Source organism: Ictalurus punctatus, chromosome 18, assembly GCF_001660625.3.
Source record: "Ictalurus punctatus breed USDA103 chromosome 18, Coco_2.0, whole genome shotgun sequence".
Classification (NCBI taxonomy): domain Eukaryota; kingdom Metazoa; phylum Chordata; class Actinopteri; order Siluriformes; family Ictaluridae; genus Ictalurus; species Ictalurus punctatus.
The window spans coordinates 12202532-12223763 of NC_030433.2; the positions used below are offsets into that span (position 1 = coordinate 12202532).

General features: G+C 38.7%; 1 protein-coding gene across 1 annotated transcript; it reads right to left on the minus strand.

Moving 5' to 3' along the window:
• Window positions 1–2353: 2353 nt before the first annotated feature.
• On the minus strand, window positions 2354–12626 carry nipal4 (NIPA like domain containing 4). Its single transcript, XM_017493375.3, has 6 exons — window positions 11883–12626; window positions 9791–10048; window positions 8677–8733; window positions 8488–8578; window positions 7941–8101; window positions 2354–4556 (listed from the first exon to the last, which is right to left on the minus strand). The coding sequence occupies exons 1-6, from the start codon at window positions 11920–11922 to the stop codon at window positions 3946–3948; spliced, it is 1218 nt and encodes a 405-aa protein (XP_017348864.1). The 5' UTR covers window positions 11923–12626; the 3' UTR covers window positions 2354–3945.
• Between the last annotated feature and the right edge of the window lie 8606 nt (window positions 12627–21232).

Genomic DNA, 21232 nt, shown 5'->3' on the forward strand with positions numbered 1-21232 from the left:
CTGCTGTTCAGCTACAAAAGGACAATTCGCATATGGCTTTTAGCTTTTGTGGCGTTTTATTAGAAATACTGTAGACATGGAACCGCAGAATTTGCATGAAGAGGCTGACACCTATTGGTGGCAGTGAGAATTGCAGTTTCACACTCTAGGGTTACCATTACTATGAATAATTTCACCTGAAAACGTGAATATTGTGTAGCTTCGAAAATAATTTGCAGTCCATACTTGGATTATAAACACCCCTGTTGTAGTTTTAATTAGTTTTTAGGCAATTGAGGGTAATCAGGGGTATCAGAATCTTAAAGGTATGAAGAATGTAGCAAAATAAAAATCAAAAAGTATACATATTTATACATACTCAAGTATTCAAGTCTAATACATGCTATGCAATTTTAAAAATGGCTTCATTAAGTACGTCACTAACTTGCAAATCTAGTATTGGGTTTGCAAGTTAACCAATGTTCTATATTCCCAGGGTCCTATGCTCCACAGTTAACATGCTGTTAACACACATTAAGTAAACTTTTCCAAAGGTTTTATGCAGTCAGGATTCACTTTCTCTATAAAACACATATAAACGGTCATAAAAGGAACAAAATGTTAAGTATGAATATGTACCAGCTCTCACTTATGCTGAAGCTTAACTGCAGCTTTAAATCACTGTGTATTCATTATGTGCCATATAAATCTGGGGAACATAGGACTCTGGGAACATAGATACACTCCACATCTGGGCAAGATTTTTGACGATTAAAAAAGTCAGTTTAATATCCTTTTTTTCCTGAGAATCCTTTAAGAGTGCCCTGAGAAAGACAAGCTGAAGAACCATTAAAGGAAAAATCCACCCCTGAACCACTTGCATAATAATCTTTATAATTAACATATGCTCTTAAATGGTGTCAAATATTTATTTTGTAATGAACTTGTAAGTTGACTTTTTAAGCTTAAACTTCTTTCATCGAAATGCTGGTCTATTATCACTTTGGTCAACAGTTTCCTACATTACCCACAATGCCGTTCGACTACTTACTGATGGTGGCTGCAGGGGTAAAGGACTACTTGCACTCAGGGCTATGCCATATTTTGTTTTTAAATAGTTGGTTTAGTGCTTCGCACTTCTGGGGATGGGGGTTTGAATTTCACCTCCTACTTGTGTGTGTGATTGGAGTCCAGGGTGTCCCGTCTTGTACCCCGAGTTCCTTGGGACAGCCTTTCTCCAGCTTACTAGAAGGAGTTTTACAAGTGTTCTTACATATACGATGAGCGTTGGTGACGTTAATTTTCGGGAACACCTGGGTGTAAAACAGCAACATTGCCATTATAGTGGACAAACCGGAAGCAGAAGTAAGTGGTTATAATGCGGAAGTATTTGTGCAGGTACATTCACCACTACCTGAATCACATGATGCAGCAGCACTTGAGTGCTTTGTCTGTCCAGCTCTCTCAGTCCCTCATCTGTAGCTCCAAGACATCAGCATCCAAAGTTTCATGCTAATACCACCATCGTCATCTCATATATCACTAACTAGCCAAAACGATTCTTGGCTATAACTCTGCACAACTGTATTGTTTAGCTGTATTGCATTCTGGACCTTTGAGCCAAACATTTGCACCAGGCTCTCCACTATTACTATGTTTGAAGTCTCATTATTTTGACATTGAACACTGGTGGAAATTGGTGAGGGAGAAATGAAGCTCTCACTGTTTTGTTTAGGAGCTAACAGTGAAACCTTAACTTTATTATTTATGTTTAATTCATTTATGTTTGATACAGCACCAATAAGTCCTACTACTGTAGTAAACTATGAAGTAGGGTTCTCAAGTCTATTTATTTAGGTATTAATTAATATAATTTCTGTTTTAACTTGTTTATGTTTGTTCACTGATAGGATATAGTGCAGACTAGTGGCATGTAGTGTGTATGACATTTCATCTCCAAAACTGCAAGCTACTGAGAAGTGCTTTTGTTTAGACATCATAATTATTGAAACAACTTATTTGACTTCATGTTCGAATTTATTTTAATGGTTGTATTTGTCTATTATGAACATAGACAACATTAGATTGATGTATTGCCTCTTTGTTAAAGTCACATGACTTACTTGAGGGGAAAAACACATCTTGTAGTGCAGTGAGTGTAGCAGTAGGCCATTTTCATGGCAGTAGCCATGTTTGGTTAGAGATTAGGTTATAATACATATTTGTTCAGGGTGTTACCTTTATTCTTTGTCTGTATCTTTTTGTGTAGACCCTACATCAGGTATGGATATTATGGAGACAGCCTGCCTTGCACTGTATATTCGTTGGAGAAAACATGACTGTTAATGAAATATTGTTCATAGAACACTATTGGTCATTGTTTGCATATTGTTTAATATTTGCATGGATCACTGACAGTCATCAGCCTCAGCCTCATTCAACAGCTGATGCATCGTGTCTTCAGCTACTTTATAGTTTTCACAGTTTCTGAAATAGACTTCACATTTTAAAATGCATTGCACTGAGCCTCTTTTACACAAAAAAGTTTCAAAGGCAAACCCCATCAATACAGCATTGCCATAAGACATTTAGCATTTTTAAGAAAAGAAACCCAAATACTACTTCATAATATACTACCTTGATACCTTAAGTTTCAAAAAAGCCTCTGAAATGGTTTTGACCTGAACATACTTTGCTTGCTGGAAGATTTCCTTACATGCAAGTGAAGTGCAGCAGCAACTAAATGGAGAGATTTGCATCAAATTGCTTTGACAAATGTGCTTTGTGGACACGGCGCCAGAAGTGCACGCTGTTGCCAATGCCTTGCACAAAGTTTTGTAAAGGTCTATCTAAACCATCTAATCTATAAATAGAAAAAGTTGTATAAACACCAGCATTAAAAGACTTCCATAACTGCAACATTACTGTAAATGTGACACCATTAAAGATGTTTAAAGACGTCTTAAATTTCCTGAAAAAATATTGCATCCAAAATTAAGTACAGTATAATCTATACTAGGAATCCATGTGTTCTGCCTCATCAAGGCTGATCCTCAGCAGGAGCTGCATCACAAATCATCTCTATCGGAGAACACACCTCTGATATTACTGCAATGTTATGAAAGTATAAGAAGGGTTTAGTAAACACACACACACACACACACACACACACACACACACACACACACACACATATATATAAATAAAATGTAGCCATGATCAGCCAAAATATGTTAAGTGTCAGACATTTGCTTCTGTAGTTTTGTACTGGAGCCAAGTGACTAAAGGTCTTCACAAGTAATGGCGATAAAAAAAAACTAATTCAGTAGATACTGTCCTTAAACCGCATGCCCTTATTAAATAATGCCAAGACAAGATGATGTGATTTAGGACACAGTGTGACCTCATGTAATCTATAAACATGACCAAAACCTGACTACATTATAGGGGAGGCCATATTGGAGAACCAGATTAGCTTGTTTGCATGGGTTGCTATTTGTTAGCAGTTTGTTCCCAAAAGTTGAAAGGGGAATTGTTTAAATCTGGAAGCATGTTGTCTTTGCGTCCAGGTTCTCTGGTTTCCTCCCACCTCCAAAAAAACATGCTGGTAAGTGGATTGGCTACTCTAAATTGCCCGTAGGTGTGAAGGAGTCTGTGCATATGTGTGTGCCTATGGTGCCCTGAAATGGACTGGAGTACTACCTAGAGTGTATTTCTGTTTTAGGCCCAGTATTCCTAGGTTCTGGATCCACCATGACTCTGACCAGGATAAAGCAGTTACTGAAAATCAATGACAGTTGATGATGACTTCCACTACCTGTTAGCTACATTAGCCTCCTAACTCTAGCACAAAACTACTTAGCAGACACCAAACATGCCTTGGCTGATGATGGAACCTTGATTGTTTTTTCTCGCCTAACTAATCCTTTATGCTTTAATAAAAGTAAATTTTATATGATGCTCTGCTCAGCTGATGATGAAGACTCTGGGGCCTTCCTCTCTCATTGGTGGCAGGCTGTCCACATTCTCAATGAGGATGTGCTTGTCCTCCCTCTTTCCTGGGCTGTCCAGGGCCTGAGGCTGGCACAGATTACTCCTCAGCTCATCCAAAGTCACACGCAGATCCTTAAAGAGATGAAGCATGCTCACACCAAGCACAATGACCAGGAAGCCGCCGATGGTGCCCACGACATCCACAGCTGACATGGAGCCCCACTCTTTGAACAGGATGATGGAGGTGGTGAGCACCACGGTGGTGAAGAACACGTAGTAGATAGGGTACACAAGCAGCGTGTTAAAGGTGTCCAGAGACTTGTTCAGGTAGTTGATCTGGATGATGATGGAAGCCACCAAAGTCAGCAGGAGTATCCAGGTAAGAGGATGCCGGAAGACAGTGGGCTCAACGAAGACTGTACGGAGGAAGATGCCCAGGCCCTTCACTGAAGACACGGTGAAGGCTCCAAGCAGCGAGCAAATGCTTATGTAGATTAATATATTGGTCTGACCAATGCGAGGAGAAAAGTAGAAGATCATAACCAAACAGGCTATGAGAAGGATGCTGGCAAACACAAGGAAACCTTTAGGAGACAGAAGATAATTAGGTAATTAAGTTTGTTTTCTTTTCTTTTTCAAAGGTTTTATGTTTTTTCTTAACCTATGACCATCACATACTATAATTTTCAATAGAGATGAATAAAGTCAAGCAATGGCTCTACAATAACATCATTAAGAACATGTTTTTTTGATAGAGATAGTATTCAATGTGATTCTTACTCCACCATTTAACAAAAACTATAACAATTGCACTGCAATGCTTTAGGGCTAGAAAATACATGAGAAATTATACTTCATTACTATACTTATGTATTATTTTGATGTATTTATACTGAGTGTTTTGAAACTGAATTCTTGTACTCTTGTTTAATTACATTTCAAAGACAAAAAATACCCTTTTTACATCCTGGGTTTTTTTATTGTTACAAATCTCAAAGTTCTTTTCTTCTATTATCTAGCTAATAACTGTATGATATACGTCAACTGAATGGGAGTCAATGAATTTTACTTACATTTCAGTTTAAAACATCCATTGGTTTAAGTTTATTAGTATCAAGAATCATGCCAATTCATCATCTGCTGTGACCGTCTTATGCTACACAATATAGTTAGCGCTATAGCTATCTATAGCTATAGCGTGTGTCTGACTGTGTCTGTAGTGTTGATCTTGAGGATGAGTGCCTCTGGCCCTACCTCAGGAAAATGTTTCCATATCCTGGACTAAGTAAAGACTCGTGTAAAATGAGGCATCTTGTTTGAGACATGAACTCCATCTAATTTGAAGAAGCATGTTAAGGTAAGTTTTGCTAACATTGACTGGCTATATTTAACTAAGTTAAAATTTGTTTTCTTTGCTAATTCTAAGCAAGATTAAACTAGCATCAATTCCAGTAGCAAGTCAAATGGTAGCTAATGGTAAATATTGTTTATTTACAGAATATTTTTCAACTGATTAATTTATTAGCAAACTACATATCGTGTATCATACATATGAGCAGCAAACATACAGAGCTGGAATGATGTTTTCAGGCAAAAGGGCTTAGTTATGGTTTATAACCATTTTAGATAAGTAATAAAAGTTTGTTTTCAAATGAAAACATGACATTAACTTAATTCCACTTTTATAAAAACATTTGCATTTTACTTTTTAATATTTGAGAACATTTATTACATATTTTCACTTGAACATTTTTGGCTGGATATTTCCATGTTTAACTGAATAAGATGTTGACTAGATCTAGACTTTGGCTTAAGTATAATTTCTCAGTACTTTTTACACCCTTAGGAAACACAGACTGGGTTCATTCCATTTCATTGCAGGCTTCTGTTTACATGTTTTCCAGCCCAGTAATTAGCCCCACCCCGAGCCTGGACACAGCTGCTCAGCACTGCTCATTTTCTGTTACAGGAAGCACAAGAGTTTATAGTTTCAACAGAGGAGGTGATGTCTTTTGGATTCAATTCAATCCTATTTATTATTTATTCACTTTTAACAATGCACATTGTCACAAAGCAGCTTTACAGATATCCAGATATAGACATAGATTTCGATTTCAGAGAATCAGAGGCCTATCCGATTTCGTTATTGTTTCTAATATTGCATTAAAATTGATGCCCTGTAAATGACCTCCATCTCCAGTAGTACACACTAACACTATTCCTTCCTTGATTACCAACACCTTCAGCCTATCACTAACTTACAAGGACTGTGTAAGGCACTCTCACACACTCATATCAGGAAGCTCTGCACTTGCCCACGTGCTTGTACTACTTTTAACAGTCTAGCATTACTACTTTAAGCCTAGTTAGTATTGTTTCTTCAATAATCAATCCTTGTCTAGATCTTTCCTAGTCTAAGCTCATCTCTAGGAGTCAGTGTATAAGCTATTGTATCTAGTCTTTGTTAGTTTGTTTATGAGGCCTAGTTATTTCTGGGTTTTGTGGTTAGATTTTAAGAGCTATCCTTACCATACTGTATGTGATGCTTTTTTTATATCCTTAGATTTATTTCTTTTTTGCTTAGTCCCTTTATTTTCTCGTGTTGTAATTCAGTTATACTGCACCAATGTTCAATTCCTGATTCTGATTGGTCAGAAGGTGTTGATTAATTTTAGGAAACAGTAGCTTACAGTAGTGTTGGCTGCTAATAGGTTTTCCAATCCCTCCAGGATTTCACGATTTTTTGATCCCAGAAATGAACGGAAAATCAAGCAAACTCTGTATTTAGAGGAGCTTGCAATTTTTCTAAATTGTTGCAGTTTTTTTCCACAGATTTGGGCCAAGATGCGTCATGTGACGTCATCACAACACGCATTCATCCAAAGGCCTCTTCGATTCACGTGCGTCAAATGTGAGTACAGCTAAAAGTTCTCATTTTCCAACAAACATCACTGCAAAAGACTGTGCAAAACAATTTTGTGCAGTTGCAATTTTGTAGTTTTCTGGAAAAAAAGCACAAAAAAACTCTGCAAGTTGCATCACAAATTTTGAAAAAATATGCAGCAAAATCAAACATTTTTGACCGCAACAATCACAAAAAACCCCTCCCCGAAATCCTGTACAGACTGATTTTCATTTTGATAGTAACAGCTAATAAACATCTAATAAATGAATATTGAATAAATGAAAGTGTCGCTATTTAAGACAAATAACTTTTAATATAGTGATATTTTCTGCTATGAGATGTTTATTTGTGAAAGGAATGTCCAGTGTCAGTGATTTGTAACAGTCAGAGGTAAACGCTGTTTCTTTGATTTCTGGTATTGGTAACCTGTTATATATTTTGGTCTTATTAACTTTAAGAGAAAGTGACCTACTGCCTGTTTATAATGATAACAGAAGCGAACTTGTTTTGCGAATATTAAACAACATTAAATGTAGCTGTAAAAGGATAAAAAAAAAAATAGCTATAAAGGGTATAAGCATAATAAAATACCTTTTCTCCTATAAAGCTGTTATAGAAAAATAATAAACTTCATGGTGATAATGGCTGCGTTTCATATCAGACCTCATCACATCACTGAGCTGTTGATTGTTTCCTTATTCCTAACTTAATTTATTAGTTTTTCTTGTTTAACGTACCATTTTGTTCCACTTCCACGTTAGTCGTTAGCTTCATTGTGCTTTGTTTGTCTGCTTGTTTCTTCTATATATAGTATTATCTGTGTAATCCTCACTATAAATAAATCCTCACAAGCCCTGATACATGTCTAGGCTTGAGTTACATTGCTGATGATTGCTTATAAAGCTGAAGATACATTCCCTATTTCAAAGAAATTAAAAAATAACAGAAAGCAAGATAATAACACACACTATTATGCCACGAAGAGGAACAGTAGCAAAGTGTAATGAATCTTTTGTGCACAGAAAAGGAAGTGTCTGTATGGAAGTGAATTTTATACACTCACCTGGGTCCAACAGCTTATCGGTCATCTCACTCAGAGTCGTCACAGCTTCCTCTTCTGGTGCGTGGATGACCATTATAGTGCTTCCCAAAAGGCTTAGCATACAGCCGAGCTTCCCAAGCAGGTTCATTGTTTCCCCAAACAGGTGAGAGGACAATACGGCGCTGGAGAGAGAGAATTAAAGATACCGAAACATAAACATTATGTAATGAGGATCTCGTTGTTACTGAAAATCCTGGCTATCCTATATACTGATCATTTATATTTTTTATATCATTTCATTCCTCATTTTTAAGTCCCTTTGGATAAAAGCATCTGCTAAATGAATAAATGTAAATGTAAATATATGACCCCTATTACAATATGATAAGAGGAAGTTCATTCTTGTATTGTGTGTCCAAGGTACAACTTTGCATATGTTACACAGCCACATCATCGTTGTTGTTATTGATATTAAGCTCTGAAGACTATTTGGGGCACATAAAACACGATATGTAGATAATCTCTTCATAATAGAGTAAATATTAAGTTTGACTGTACAGCATATTACCTGAAAAGAACACTCAGTGCTCCAAGAGGAGTGACCACAGTTGCTGGAGCAAACATGTAGGCTGCAAAGTTTGCTGCTTCACCTCCTCCCACTGTAAATGCGCACACAAACACACCAAAACAATTATTATTTATTATATAATTTATGGTTACAATGGTTAAGTATAGATTCATCATACAGTAAGCTTACTAGTCAAAAGTCCACCCCACCACAGCCAGTCCTTCAGGTAGCCATGTCCTCCTTCACCTAGAGAAGATACAGATATATGTAAGGCATAATGCACAACTAGGTGTGCGTTACACAATTTTAATGCACGACGTGCAGGCAAAGAACCACCCGATGTGAAGCAAAGTGCATTAAAATCGTGTAATGCACACCTAGCCGTGGATTATCCTGCTTATACCACATTATTTTAGCACAAATGTTAATGAGTATTAACATTGACTGCTGAATATGTAATTATGTTTAAACTAAGCTACTGTACATCACCATTCATTTTGACAATACACATGATAGTCAAATTAAATGTTAAGCAAGGAAAAATATTATAATTATAAAGATAATGTTATAGGAAAATAATCAATGGGGAGGTGCTGTCTTGCAGCCCAAGGCAAAGCAGAGTTACAGTTACCACTCTAAAGTTGATTATTTTCCTATAGCTTCAAGTTTGAGTGTTTCATTCCTCATACACCACAACAACTTGCCAGTGAATAAGCCTTTTCATTTTCAAAGGAATGACACATCATACTTTTTCTCACTACATTTTTTAAATTTAATGAAAAAAAAAAGAAAAAAAAAAGTGCAACATGCTCCATCCTGAAAACTTTCCCATGGTGGAATACCTAAAGTTTACAGCTTTACCGCTGACTCTTACCAAGTTCTAACACTGGACACTCCTTCCATAAATGTTCAATAGAAATCTCCTTATAGAAAGCTTCACCATACTAACAAATATGCATTAAAAAAATCTGCTTATAATTAGATGAAGTGAAATTTTTTTTTGGAGAATTGAACATCTCTGTTGTACTATTTATTCAAATTTAGCCAGTGTTTGCAACAAATACCAACATAATTTAAGCCTACTACTAAAGGATTTCTATTAAAAAAAAAATCACAATTGAACAAAGATATATAATTGTTGATCTGGTGAAACTTTCAGTAAGGTGATGTTTAGATGTTTATACATCAGTATACTGTGCATCAGTTGTATGTTCAACAGGAAAATTGTTTTGTTTGGAAAGTACTGATCCGAAATTCACAAGGTGACGAGAAGTATTATTGGTATTTTGCAGTCATAACAGACCTGCCCTGGTTTCCCCATTTGCAGCCAAACGCAGCAGTGCCTTCTTTTTCAGGATCACACTTCCGCCTATGAGAAAAGCTGAGAGCACGGCTAAAGTCAGGCCGATCCAAAATTCACATTTGCTCCATTTGTCTGAAGAAAGAGCTGGCACAGCAGCAGTGGAGTTGTATTCGCTGCTCAAAGTCCAGTTGCTGGCTTTCTCTGAGTCAATCACACAGCCAGAGGTGGACAATGGACAAAGCAGTCTTATTACTGTCCCTGTGACATTAAAAAAATATATACATGTTTTACATAAGACATGTTTTATTACTGCTTTCTTCTGAACTCTAACACTATTGGCACTCTTCATGAAGAATGAAAATAACAAATTAATACAACATGCAACAGTAATATTTTTGAGCTCAACCATATGGAGATGCTGTACAGGACCCCTGAATTATCAGATCTCAAAAATCTGGTTGCAACTGTTGATAGCTTCCTTTTTCTGCCCTGTCCAGGTATTTCATACATTTTCTACCCCAGCCAGTTCAGGTATTTCATGTGTTCCAGCTCAAGCACACCTGACACAACTAATGAAGCTCTTGATTAGTTACATCAGGTGTGCTTAAGACAACACCTATTTTGCACATTTTACTGTTGTGAGGGATTCTATTCAGGGGGTTGAACAATTTTGAAACTGGAGAAATCATTATAAGTTGCATTTTTCAGTTGAATTTAGGGAAACCACTTGAAGGAATCATTGTGTTGAACTGTTTTAATTGCCTCTGTTTGATTTGTTCATTGCAAACAGCTGACAGTCTGTAAATGTTGACAATAAACCTGATTTGTAATGGGGGTTGAATAATTTTGATTGCAACTAATGGCAAAAGAGTATACAGAAATATATATATATATACATATATATATATATATATATATATATATATATATATATATATATATATATATATATACACACACACACACACACACACACACACACACACATATATTCTCTGTATACTCTTTTGCCATTAGTTGTGGAATTGACTGTAACATGCGAAAATGGAAACAGTGTTAATATACTCTGTCAACAATGCCAAACTTTGCACTTCCCCAGTAATCATGTGGCTTCTTTATTTTAAAACTTGTATAACAGGTTTTGGGGGTCTGAGTATACAGTGAACAAATTTGGTTTCAGGGGTTGGAGCAGACGTACTAAAAAAAAAAAACTCTCCAAAATTGTGCTTATGTTTAAAGACAATATTGATTCAATGCATTATGTATATTACGGCTACGAATGTCAAACACAATTGGTTTGATTATAAGAACACCTGTTACAGTCCAGAACATTTTATTCATAAGTTCAAATATACAAAAAAAAATACAATTTGAGCTTTAACTGACATAAAAAAGAATAACAGGATGAAAATGTAATTGTGTGAATAATGTTTTTCTAGACTAATAAAAAAAGCTGTGGCTATATATAAAGGAAAGAACATGGGTATGTTCAATATACTATTTACTGCTTGTTATGGAATGGCCAGTGTGTTACAAGTGTACGGTTTCTGACCCACTGGTCATGCTGAGTGGATATTTATTCTGTCAATATGGTCATCTCTCTCTCTCTCTCTCTCTCTCTCTCTCTCTCTCTCTCTCTCTCTCTCTCGCACGCACACACACACACACACACACACACTTTTTCCACTTTAGTATCACTGTGAGGACCACTGACACAATTATTACTTTTGCTAATTAATGCTAAGTCTACACCTGAATCTGATCATAACATTAACCTCAGTAACCCAATTAAAACATTTGACCTATAATTTTGTTTTTAAAAAATGTTTTTAAAAAGTAATTTTCCTCGTGGGGACACATTTAAATATTTCACACGCAAAATAATAAATAAATAAATAAATAAATAAATAAATAAATAAAACAAAAGCTCCAAAACTAATATTTCCCTTTAGAGTGCACCCAGCCCTGATGCGTGAGTGCACGCACGCGCATGTAAACAAACATCAACACAAACAAATTCACTGACCACCCTTATAAGGCTATAATATAATAAAATGCTATGAAAATGATACATAATATTCAATTCGCTTACCATTCCCATCTGAATCCGAAGTGAGGCGAATCACCAGCATGCTGTCTGTTTCCCCGGCGCTATAAAGTAATCAACACTTAATCAGCACACAGCTAAATGACTTAAACTGTTCGACGAGATTTCCATTCATCACCCATGAGCGTGGGCCTAATTAATGTTCGCTTCAGTGTGAGTTGTGTTTTATCCTGTTTAAGGTCCGCAGGGCGACATCATATCCGCAGAGCTTCGGATGACTCAGTGTCGGGCGCAACAAGTGTGTATGTGTGTGTGTGTCTAGTGAGGCTACCGGCACCGCCCGAGCACACCTACCTACATACAGTACAATATGAAATTTCCTTCCTGAAGCAGAAACCAAACAACGCAGCTAAGTCCCTCGAATTGTACAACTCACTTCAAACTAAAATACAGTGTGTTTGACTGTATATCTGCGGAACCCCTTTATATTTTTAATGTTTAAAATTAGTTGTAAACACATTTTGAACATCCCCCGTCCAGTCCTAACTAGCACCTGTTTAGCTATACAGTATATTAGCATTATGCTACAGGAAACAAGTAGTCTACAGTATGTTATGATGCTTGGACATCATAGACCCGTCAAGGTACCCAGCTGTGAAGTGACATTTCTTGCTTTGAGGTAATGAATAGATGAAACTATGACTTTTCTCGGCTTTCTTGAAGCTTTTAACTATTTAGACTGAAGAGAAGAGGAAGGTAAAACGCCTGGGTGCGGTGCCGAAACTATGCATAAATCATGGCGTCATGCTCCGTTAACCCAAACCTGACGCAACGGAAATTCAGCGTGATGTGATGTTGTGATTGCACTATGACACAGCACCTCAGTTTGACATGTTCAAAAATCCTTAAAACATTTCTAATTTAAGGGAAAGTTAGGATTTGTGCGTAGACTAAGGATTTTAAGGTGTGAAACCACAAACATTTTCCCCTAAAATGTGAAAACTGATTAGTCTAATTAGTCACTGAAAATTGTTTGCCTGCATTTTCAGTCATTTAAGAGGAAAAATCACACACTTTCCCCTGAATTACTTCCCTTCAGATACTCTGGTTTTCTCCCCAAGTCCAAAGACATATGACATTGGCATTTCCAACTTGTCCATACTGTGTGAATGTGTGTGTGATTGTGCCCTGCGATGGGTTGGCACCCCGTCCAGGGTGTCCCCTGCCTTGTGCCCCGAGTTTGTGGGATAGGCTCCAGGCTTCCTCACTACTGTAGGATAATAGAAACTGGATGGATGAATCTTTAGCAAAAAATGTATATGCTTTGTATTTAATGCTTTATATTGAGCAGGGTTGTGGTGGATCCAGAATCTACCCCAGGAATACTGGAACAAGTCAATAGACTTAATTCCGGATGGGACAACAATCCATTCATACAATCACCACACATATTTATACACTCATTCACACCTTGGAGCAATCTAACATAGCCAATTTGCCCATTGGCATTGTTTTGTTTTTTGGTTTTTTGGACAGTGGGAGGAAAACGGAGAGCCCAGAGAAAACTGAGTGGGCGGCAATACTACTCACTGTGCTGCCCAGGAGCATCCAAATAAACTATTTTTATTCTCAGATCAGCCACATTTTACCATGAAACAAAATATGAAAATATGAAGAAAAATATTGGGAACAATTTATTACTTTCAGAAGGCATTATAAATACTTTAACATCTTTACATAGCAAACATTCAATAAAAAAGAATGTTTTCTATGTTTGCTATTTTTTCCCTTATTTCCATTTGCCAGCTTTAGGAGGACTGTTCCACTGCACCAAACCTGTGTACCAAACATAATAATGATTTGTCAAATTTTCTCTATTCCCAGCACACCGACACCTCTACCAACCGATATAGAGCTGAGTTAAATGTAAATCTAAATTCAGCTGCATGGTGTTATAGTGGTTTACCTAAGCTATGTGAATTTTGTCAAGTTGACCATGTCAGTGAACTGCCAGTTTGTCACAGCTTGTGGGTGATAACTTGAATTCAGGTTTACTCTTACCTCCAGCTTCTCCATGAAGACATGCCATACTCAGGAGATAAACTGGTGCTTGCAGTTTGTGACTATGTCCTCCAGGATACTGTAGTGACTACATACCAGCTCAAACAGGATCTCAGCAACGTGAAAGGCAGAGGGTGGCTATCAACAAGCCATAACAGTGATAAAATCTTTGGGAGGAGGCAGTCTGTGTATAGAGGGGATCACAGGTGTTCCTTGCCAGAAGGTACATTTCGTGTTGGCCCATTTGCTGCATGAACGTATGTGGACACCTCACTATCACACTCATATGTGGTTGTTAAACATCCCATTCCAAACTTGGTCACCAATTTGCTGCTATAACATCCTGCACTCTTCTGGGAAGGCTTTCCACTAGATTTTGGAATGTGTCTGTGGGAATTTCTGCCTATTCAACTATAAGAACATTATTGAGGTTGGGCTCTCATGTCAGGTGAGGAGAACTGGTGCACAGTCAGCATTCCAGTTCATCCCAAATGTGTTCAATGGGGTTGAGGTCAAGGCTCTGTGCAGGCTACTCGAACTCTTCCACTCCAATCTTGGCGAACTATGTCTTAATGGACCTCGCGTTGTGCACAGCAGCATTGTCGTGCAAGAACAGATTTGGGCACCTTAATTCCAGTGAATGGAAATATTAATTTTATAGCATACAAATACTTTCTAGTCAACTTTGTGCAAATAGTTTGGGGAAGGCCCACACATGGGTGTTGTGGTCAGGTGTCCATATACTTTTGTTTATATAGTGTATATACTGCGTAATATCTTGAACTAGGCCACCACTGTTCTACGATTTGTGAAGTGCATGTTAGATGTCCTGAAGCCACCACAATGGTAGGCCTATATATTGTCTATATAACAGTCTGTCTTTTATTGATCTGAGACAAAGCATGATCGTTCCTATTCTTAGAACCTGGACAATAGTAAATGGTAAAATTAATCAGTTAATCAACAAAAGAAGGCCCATGTGAGCTTTCATGGATTAAGTTTCTTGGCAGACGTAACAAGTAGATGTGGTGCACCATCCAGCCAATGTTTCCATTCTGCCAGTACCAGTATGATTGCCAGGAGCTTGTGATTCCCACATCATAATTTCTCTCTGTAGCAGACATTTTGTGTAAAAAAAAAAAAAAAAAAAAAAAAAAAAAAAAAACAAGGGAAAGATTTTGGTGGATTACGTTAGCATTGTGATAGGATAGCACCTATTCCCATTACATCCCATTCCTTCGATTCCATAATGGAATGGAAAGGTCTGGGTCTTTTAGCAGAGGAGTGAGGTAAATCTGTCTTTTAGTTTGGCAAATGCCTGTGGGGTTGCAAATGACTAAGTCTGATTGTCGTCTATATACTGTATATGATTACCTGTTTGTCTAGTATGTCACAGAAAACATCACTGATGAAAGATTGGAATGCTTCACTACTGGAATGTTGGCTAAGCCAAGTTGCATTACCAGGTATTCATAGTAACCCCTAGTGGTGGAGACAGTTTTTTATATATTGCCCTTGTTTCCCTGATTATAGGTATTTCTCAGGTCTAACTTAAGAATGTTATAGTCAATCTACAGATGTGAGTTGGTGCTTTCTACTGAACTGGGACAATTTGTTGGCGGTGCAGGCAGTTCTTTTTGGGCCAAGAAATTATATCTTGTGTTCCCAGTTGATAGTGGCCTACAGCCAGGGATTCTCAAGGACTATTTTATATGTAGGGGGTTGGTGATGAAAAGGATATGTGCTGTAATGAGTTGATTTACCATTTCTATTAATATGAAATTACTCATTGCACCAGAGTCTAGGTGAACTGGGAAAAAGAGTGATCATGGAATTGAATTGTCATCTCAATATGAGGGCTGTTGGCAGGAGTAGAGAGGGGGAAGGTGTTGTTGAGCCATCAGAGCAGGTGGAGTAGCTACAGCGTACTGCTGGAGAAGCCTGTAGTTGATCAGAGGTAAAGCAATTCTTGCTGATGATCTCTCAGCAGTTTACCTTCCTCTGTGACTACTTTACAGTGTTCTGAGAAATTTGTCCTCTCTGTGTTGCAACAGATTTCTGTATCAGTACAAGCAGTGACATCTTCTGAGACAAAAACAATAGGATACAATCATAAAGCAGTCTATTAAACGGATCCATATCGGAAACAGAATTGTATTAGTGAAGCTCTGGATGTGACACATATATCAGCTACATGTTGGTTAAGGATGGGTTGGAGCTCAGTGGTTAAGACTGTTGATGTTGGCTGTTGATGAGAATGTCCAAATCCCAGCACTACCAAGCTACCTCTGCTGGGCCTCTGAGCAAAGCTTTTAACCCTTTTATGCTTAAATTATGAAATCCTGATCAGAAATTAATTAGAAATAGCATTTGCGGAACATCTTGTGCCTGATTCTAAAGATGTTTAAGACTTTGGTATGAGAACCATCAGCTAAAACTATAAAAGTACAGAAAAAATGCACATGTTGAAAGAGTATAAGTGCCTACTCAATCAAGATTAGTCAATCTTTCAAATCAAAGTCTGACATGTTTTTAAGCCATGGTTCATAACATGAGAGAGAACAAAAACCTGCCTGAAGGAGCAGAACCCCCAACGTTTTTGAACAGATAAAAACAAACTTTCTCCCTGTTTATCAGATCAAAAGAGGAGAATGTCAGCTCATATTACTTTATACAGTATGTGTATTTGAAAAGTCAGTATAGCTAAAGGAATAGTCCAACATTTTTTTTAACCCAAACTTAATCCTTTGCATCTGTTCAATATTACCACGGACCACATTTACTCATGTTTACTAAATGTAAAAACATGTCTGTCTCTGAAAAGGCAATAGATTTTGATCTTAATTAACAAATACCTTTGACTGACAAATTCATTAGAGTTCTATCCAAAAATAAGGGTTTCTTACTGAATGCCAATAGACCTCCATTGTAATTGAGTCTATAGATATTCAGTTGAAAAATGCTGGAGTATTTCTTTAAAGGTAATAGTTAGTCATCTCTAACAGAGAATTTAAAAAGCCCCAGAAGACACATCCTTTTAGTTTGCACATTAACTAAAAGTTGTAATAGCTATAGACAGACTGACTCTCAACATGTCATGCTTCACTTCCATCCACTTTCTCTGTGGTTCCATACACCACTATTTTTCATTTCAATATCATTCAATCGAAATTCATATGAGTACATAGTATTAGATGCTGTGGCCCACATGTGTGGTTGTACATAAAGTGTACTTCGGCATATAAACAGATTAACCTACATTCAGGCCTGTTATTAGACAAACAGGTTTTTCAGCTTTCTAGGAAGAAACCTACTGTACGCTTTGGCAATGTCAACAAAAACAGGTGTCATGTGTCTGTGTTCCGGTCTTTCACAGAGGTGGTGCAGACTAATTACACAGGCTTATCGTTGCAGATCTGTGTGCAGAGATGGAGGCAGCACAAGCCGAGCCTGGAGACCAGTAACCTAGTATACAAGCACACACTAACCTGGAGACAGAGTATCATGTATCCCAAAGATCCACTGTACCGTGGTGTTGCCCTCCTGACCACAGATTCCTCTGAGATGTGCTGAAGGAGTGCTTGCTTTAGAAGGTACAATATACAACCGGAAGTATATGCTGTTTCCTGGTCGAGGGCAAATTACGTCAAACACACGTAATGCGATGGCGCAAGCATTAGTGAAATAGCCAAACAAATAACAAAAATGAATTGGTACATTTTACTGTTTATGTTAATGTTTCCTTTTATGTCCAACAAGACCCCAGGCGAATTTTGCTTACACAATTTAAAATCAACATACAGTAATCAGTTGTGGTTGTGACTATGGCTGCTGGCAATGTAAACGTAATTTTTTTCTTTCAGCATCTCAGCATCTGAGTCTGATATAGCCCCTCCCATTCCGCTGCGTAAGGAAGCTGCGACTGTTGAGTGCATGAAGTGTCCATCATTACACACTTCGTTTTTTCGGTTGAATGAGTGTATCATCTGGGACCTTAAAGTGCACTTTGTTTTGGGGGATTTTTCAGTGTGAACACACTAATCACACTATTTATACTACAAAACGGCAGAGAATAGTGCATAAGTGTGCGATTTAGGACGCACCTATGGTCCTCAAAGAGTTTACAAAGCATGTACAGGATCTCATAGCTGAAAGGTATTGACAAAGAATTTTATTAAATAATTTCCAAAACATTAGATGTATCATGGAACACCACGAAGGCCATCGTGAACAAGGGCACTCCAAAAATAAGGCACCCCAAGGAAGGGTCATTCCATTTCAAGTGTTTCAGTACAGGTACAATTTTCCTAATTGTTTTTGATTGATTACGTCTATGTATTGGCATTGCAAAACCACCAGTACTTTATTTATTTATTTACTTACTTGGTTTATCTACGATGGCCATCTTTGAATCATGACACACAACCGATTTTGGTTATACAGCTGTTTACAGAAACCTCAATATCTTGGCTCAGAATGGGCCTAGCTCCTTGGAACAAAAACTGATCTCTAGAGCACATTACAAGGTACGTGGACATATAAATATTTTGCACATTCTTGTGCAGATCCACATATCCACATTTCGGGTCAATTTATAATGGGAAGGGGTTGAGTCTCTACTGAGTAAGTATAGCGTGCATGACGTACATTTCAGATTTTAAACTTCTCTTATTGTTTTTTTTATGTGGGCAAGAAAGTGAATTTTTTTTTAAATTCCACTTATTTTGGGTTGAATATTTCTGATGGAGGACCAGTTACGAACATGAAATTTTGACAGAAATAAGTCCTCTATAGTAGCATTCTGTTGTAAAAATTGTTGAGTTTGAGATCCCACTGGTTACAGAGGTAGGGCTAAGAGATTTGTGGGGAAAAGCCTACTTTATTCATGTATTTTGAAAAATGAACAAATGTAATATAAGCATACCAAATAATAAAAATGAGCAGTATTTTATGATATGATAATTATGTTTATGATTGACATACAATAGCTTATGGTTGTCAGTCAGGTCTATATTGGCAACAGTAAAGCATGATCAATCATAGGGTTATTCAAATCTGCAGAGTTTACAACCTCAAAACTCACCTGCCTGTAATTTTCTAGTCATCCTGAAGACCTTGGTTAGGTTGTTCAGGTATGTTTGATTAGGGTGGGAGCTAAAGCCTGCTATTGTGTTGTAAGCATCTTCTGAGCTGTAGCCACTTACTGCTTTTATTACAGGAAAAACATCTTGGTTATGCATGTAACCCTGTTTCCTGACAAGGGAACGAGACTCTATTTATAGGCCTGCCATGATCAGGTGACGTGGCAATTAAGCGCATCGTGTGATATATATATGGCACCTGTGGACCGCGCCATCAGCCTCTATTATCTGAAGTGAAGACGCAGTTCACAGGCCTGCCCTGGTATGACGCAACATCTCGTTCCCTTCTCAGGGAACAGGGTTACATGCATAACCCAGACGTTCCCTTTCAAAGGGAACTCCATGTTGTATTTAGCATAACACTATCGGAGCAAGAATACCCACTCCATCATACCGAGGATACAACCTGTTCAAAAAGGCCCAAGCCCATGGGTCACCGCAAGACACTTGAGCCCGGGGCAGAATGAATATCCAGGCGGTAATATCGAATGAATATGTGTGGCGTAGACCACCCTGCAGCAGCACACACATCTTGTGACGATACCCTGTTGGATAAATCCTTCGAGTAGGCGACCCCCCTAGTGGAATGAACCCTTATGCCCAGAGGCGTAGTGAGACTGCGCGCCTCATAAGCGATAAAGATTGCTTCCACTATCCAATCAGAGATGCACTGCTTTGACACAACATCACCTCTACTGTTGCTGCCAAAGCAGACCAGCAGCTGCTCCGACTTATGCCACTGGCCGGAGAGGTGAACATAAGTACAAAGAGCCCTTACTGGACACAGCAAGTGCATTCTCTCTTGTTCTGGTGTGAGGAACGGAGGAGGGCAGAAAGCCTGCAACACCACAGGCTGGGCAGCAGATTTAGGCACTTTAGGAATATAATCCGGCCTAGGATGCAGGAAGGCCTTGGCTAATCCAGGGGTAAAGTCAAGGCAGGAAGGAGAAACAGAGAGAGCTTGTAGATCTCCTACTCACTTGAGAGATGTCAGGGCCAGCAGAAGAGCTACCTTTAGAGTCAGAGACTGACTCTAAGGGCTCAAATGGGCCCCCTGACAGACCTTCCAGGACCACAGAAAGGTCCCAGGAAGGTACGCGTGGCCTGCAGATGGGCCTCAGCTGCCTGACACCATGCATAAACCACGAAGTTAGAGGATGTTGCCCGACAGAGGCTCCATCAACAGGGGTGTGGCTGGCTGAAATGGCGGCCATGTAAACCCTGATTGTAGAAGGAGCCCACCCCGCTGAGAAACATCCTTGTAAGAACTCCAGAACTGTAGCTATTGCGCAGTTCATTGGGTCTAGCTGACGTTCCTCACACCACAAGATAAAAAGCCGCCACTTGAGTGCATACAATTTCCTCGTGGATGATGCTCTAGCGTTCAACATGGTCTCTACAACCTCAGTTGTGAGAACAGAATCTATGAGCTGGTGCCCCTCAGGGGCCAGACCCACAGTGTCCATAGCTCCGGCTGAGGGTGATAAATCAGCCGGCTTGAGACAGTAGATCCCTGCGGTTGGGAATCTTCCAAGGAGTGCCATCTAGCAGGGATATTATCTCTGAGAACCATATTCGAGCTGGCCAATAAGGTGCTACTAGCAGCAGATGTAGACTGTCTTGGTGAACTCTCGCTAGAACTTGTGGTAGCAGAGCGATCGGGGAAAAGTGTACAGATGTGACCTTGGACACGTGCATCATGGCGTCCAGCCCTAATCGTGTGGGAGGAGTGAGGGCGAACCACAGCGGGCAGTTTGCTGTGTCCACGGAGGCGAACACATCAACTCCCGCTTGGCCAAACCTCCGCCATATGGATTCCACCACTTGTGGATGGAGCCATCGATCCCTGGGCCTCAGCCCCTGCCTCAACAGGATGTCTGCCCCCACATTCCAGTTACCCAGAATGTACATTGCACTCACTGACAAAACTTTCCCTCTGCTCAGAGAAGAATTAGTTGCGCCTGCCTGAACAGGGGTGCGGACATAATCCTCCCTGGTGGTCAATATATGAGACCACAGCTGTGTTATCTGTTAACACATGGTGACCTCTCAATTGAGGAAGAAGGAATTTCAGTGCTAGAAATATGGCCCACATTTCTAGGCAATTTATATGCCATTCCAGATAAGGACCACTCCAGAGACTGTGAGCTGGACAGCTGTCTAAGACCGCACTCCAGCACATGAGGGAGGTGT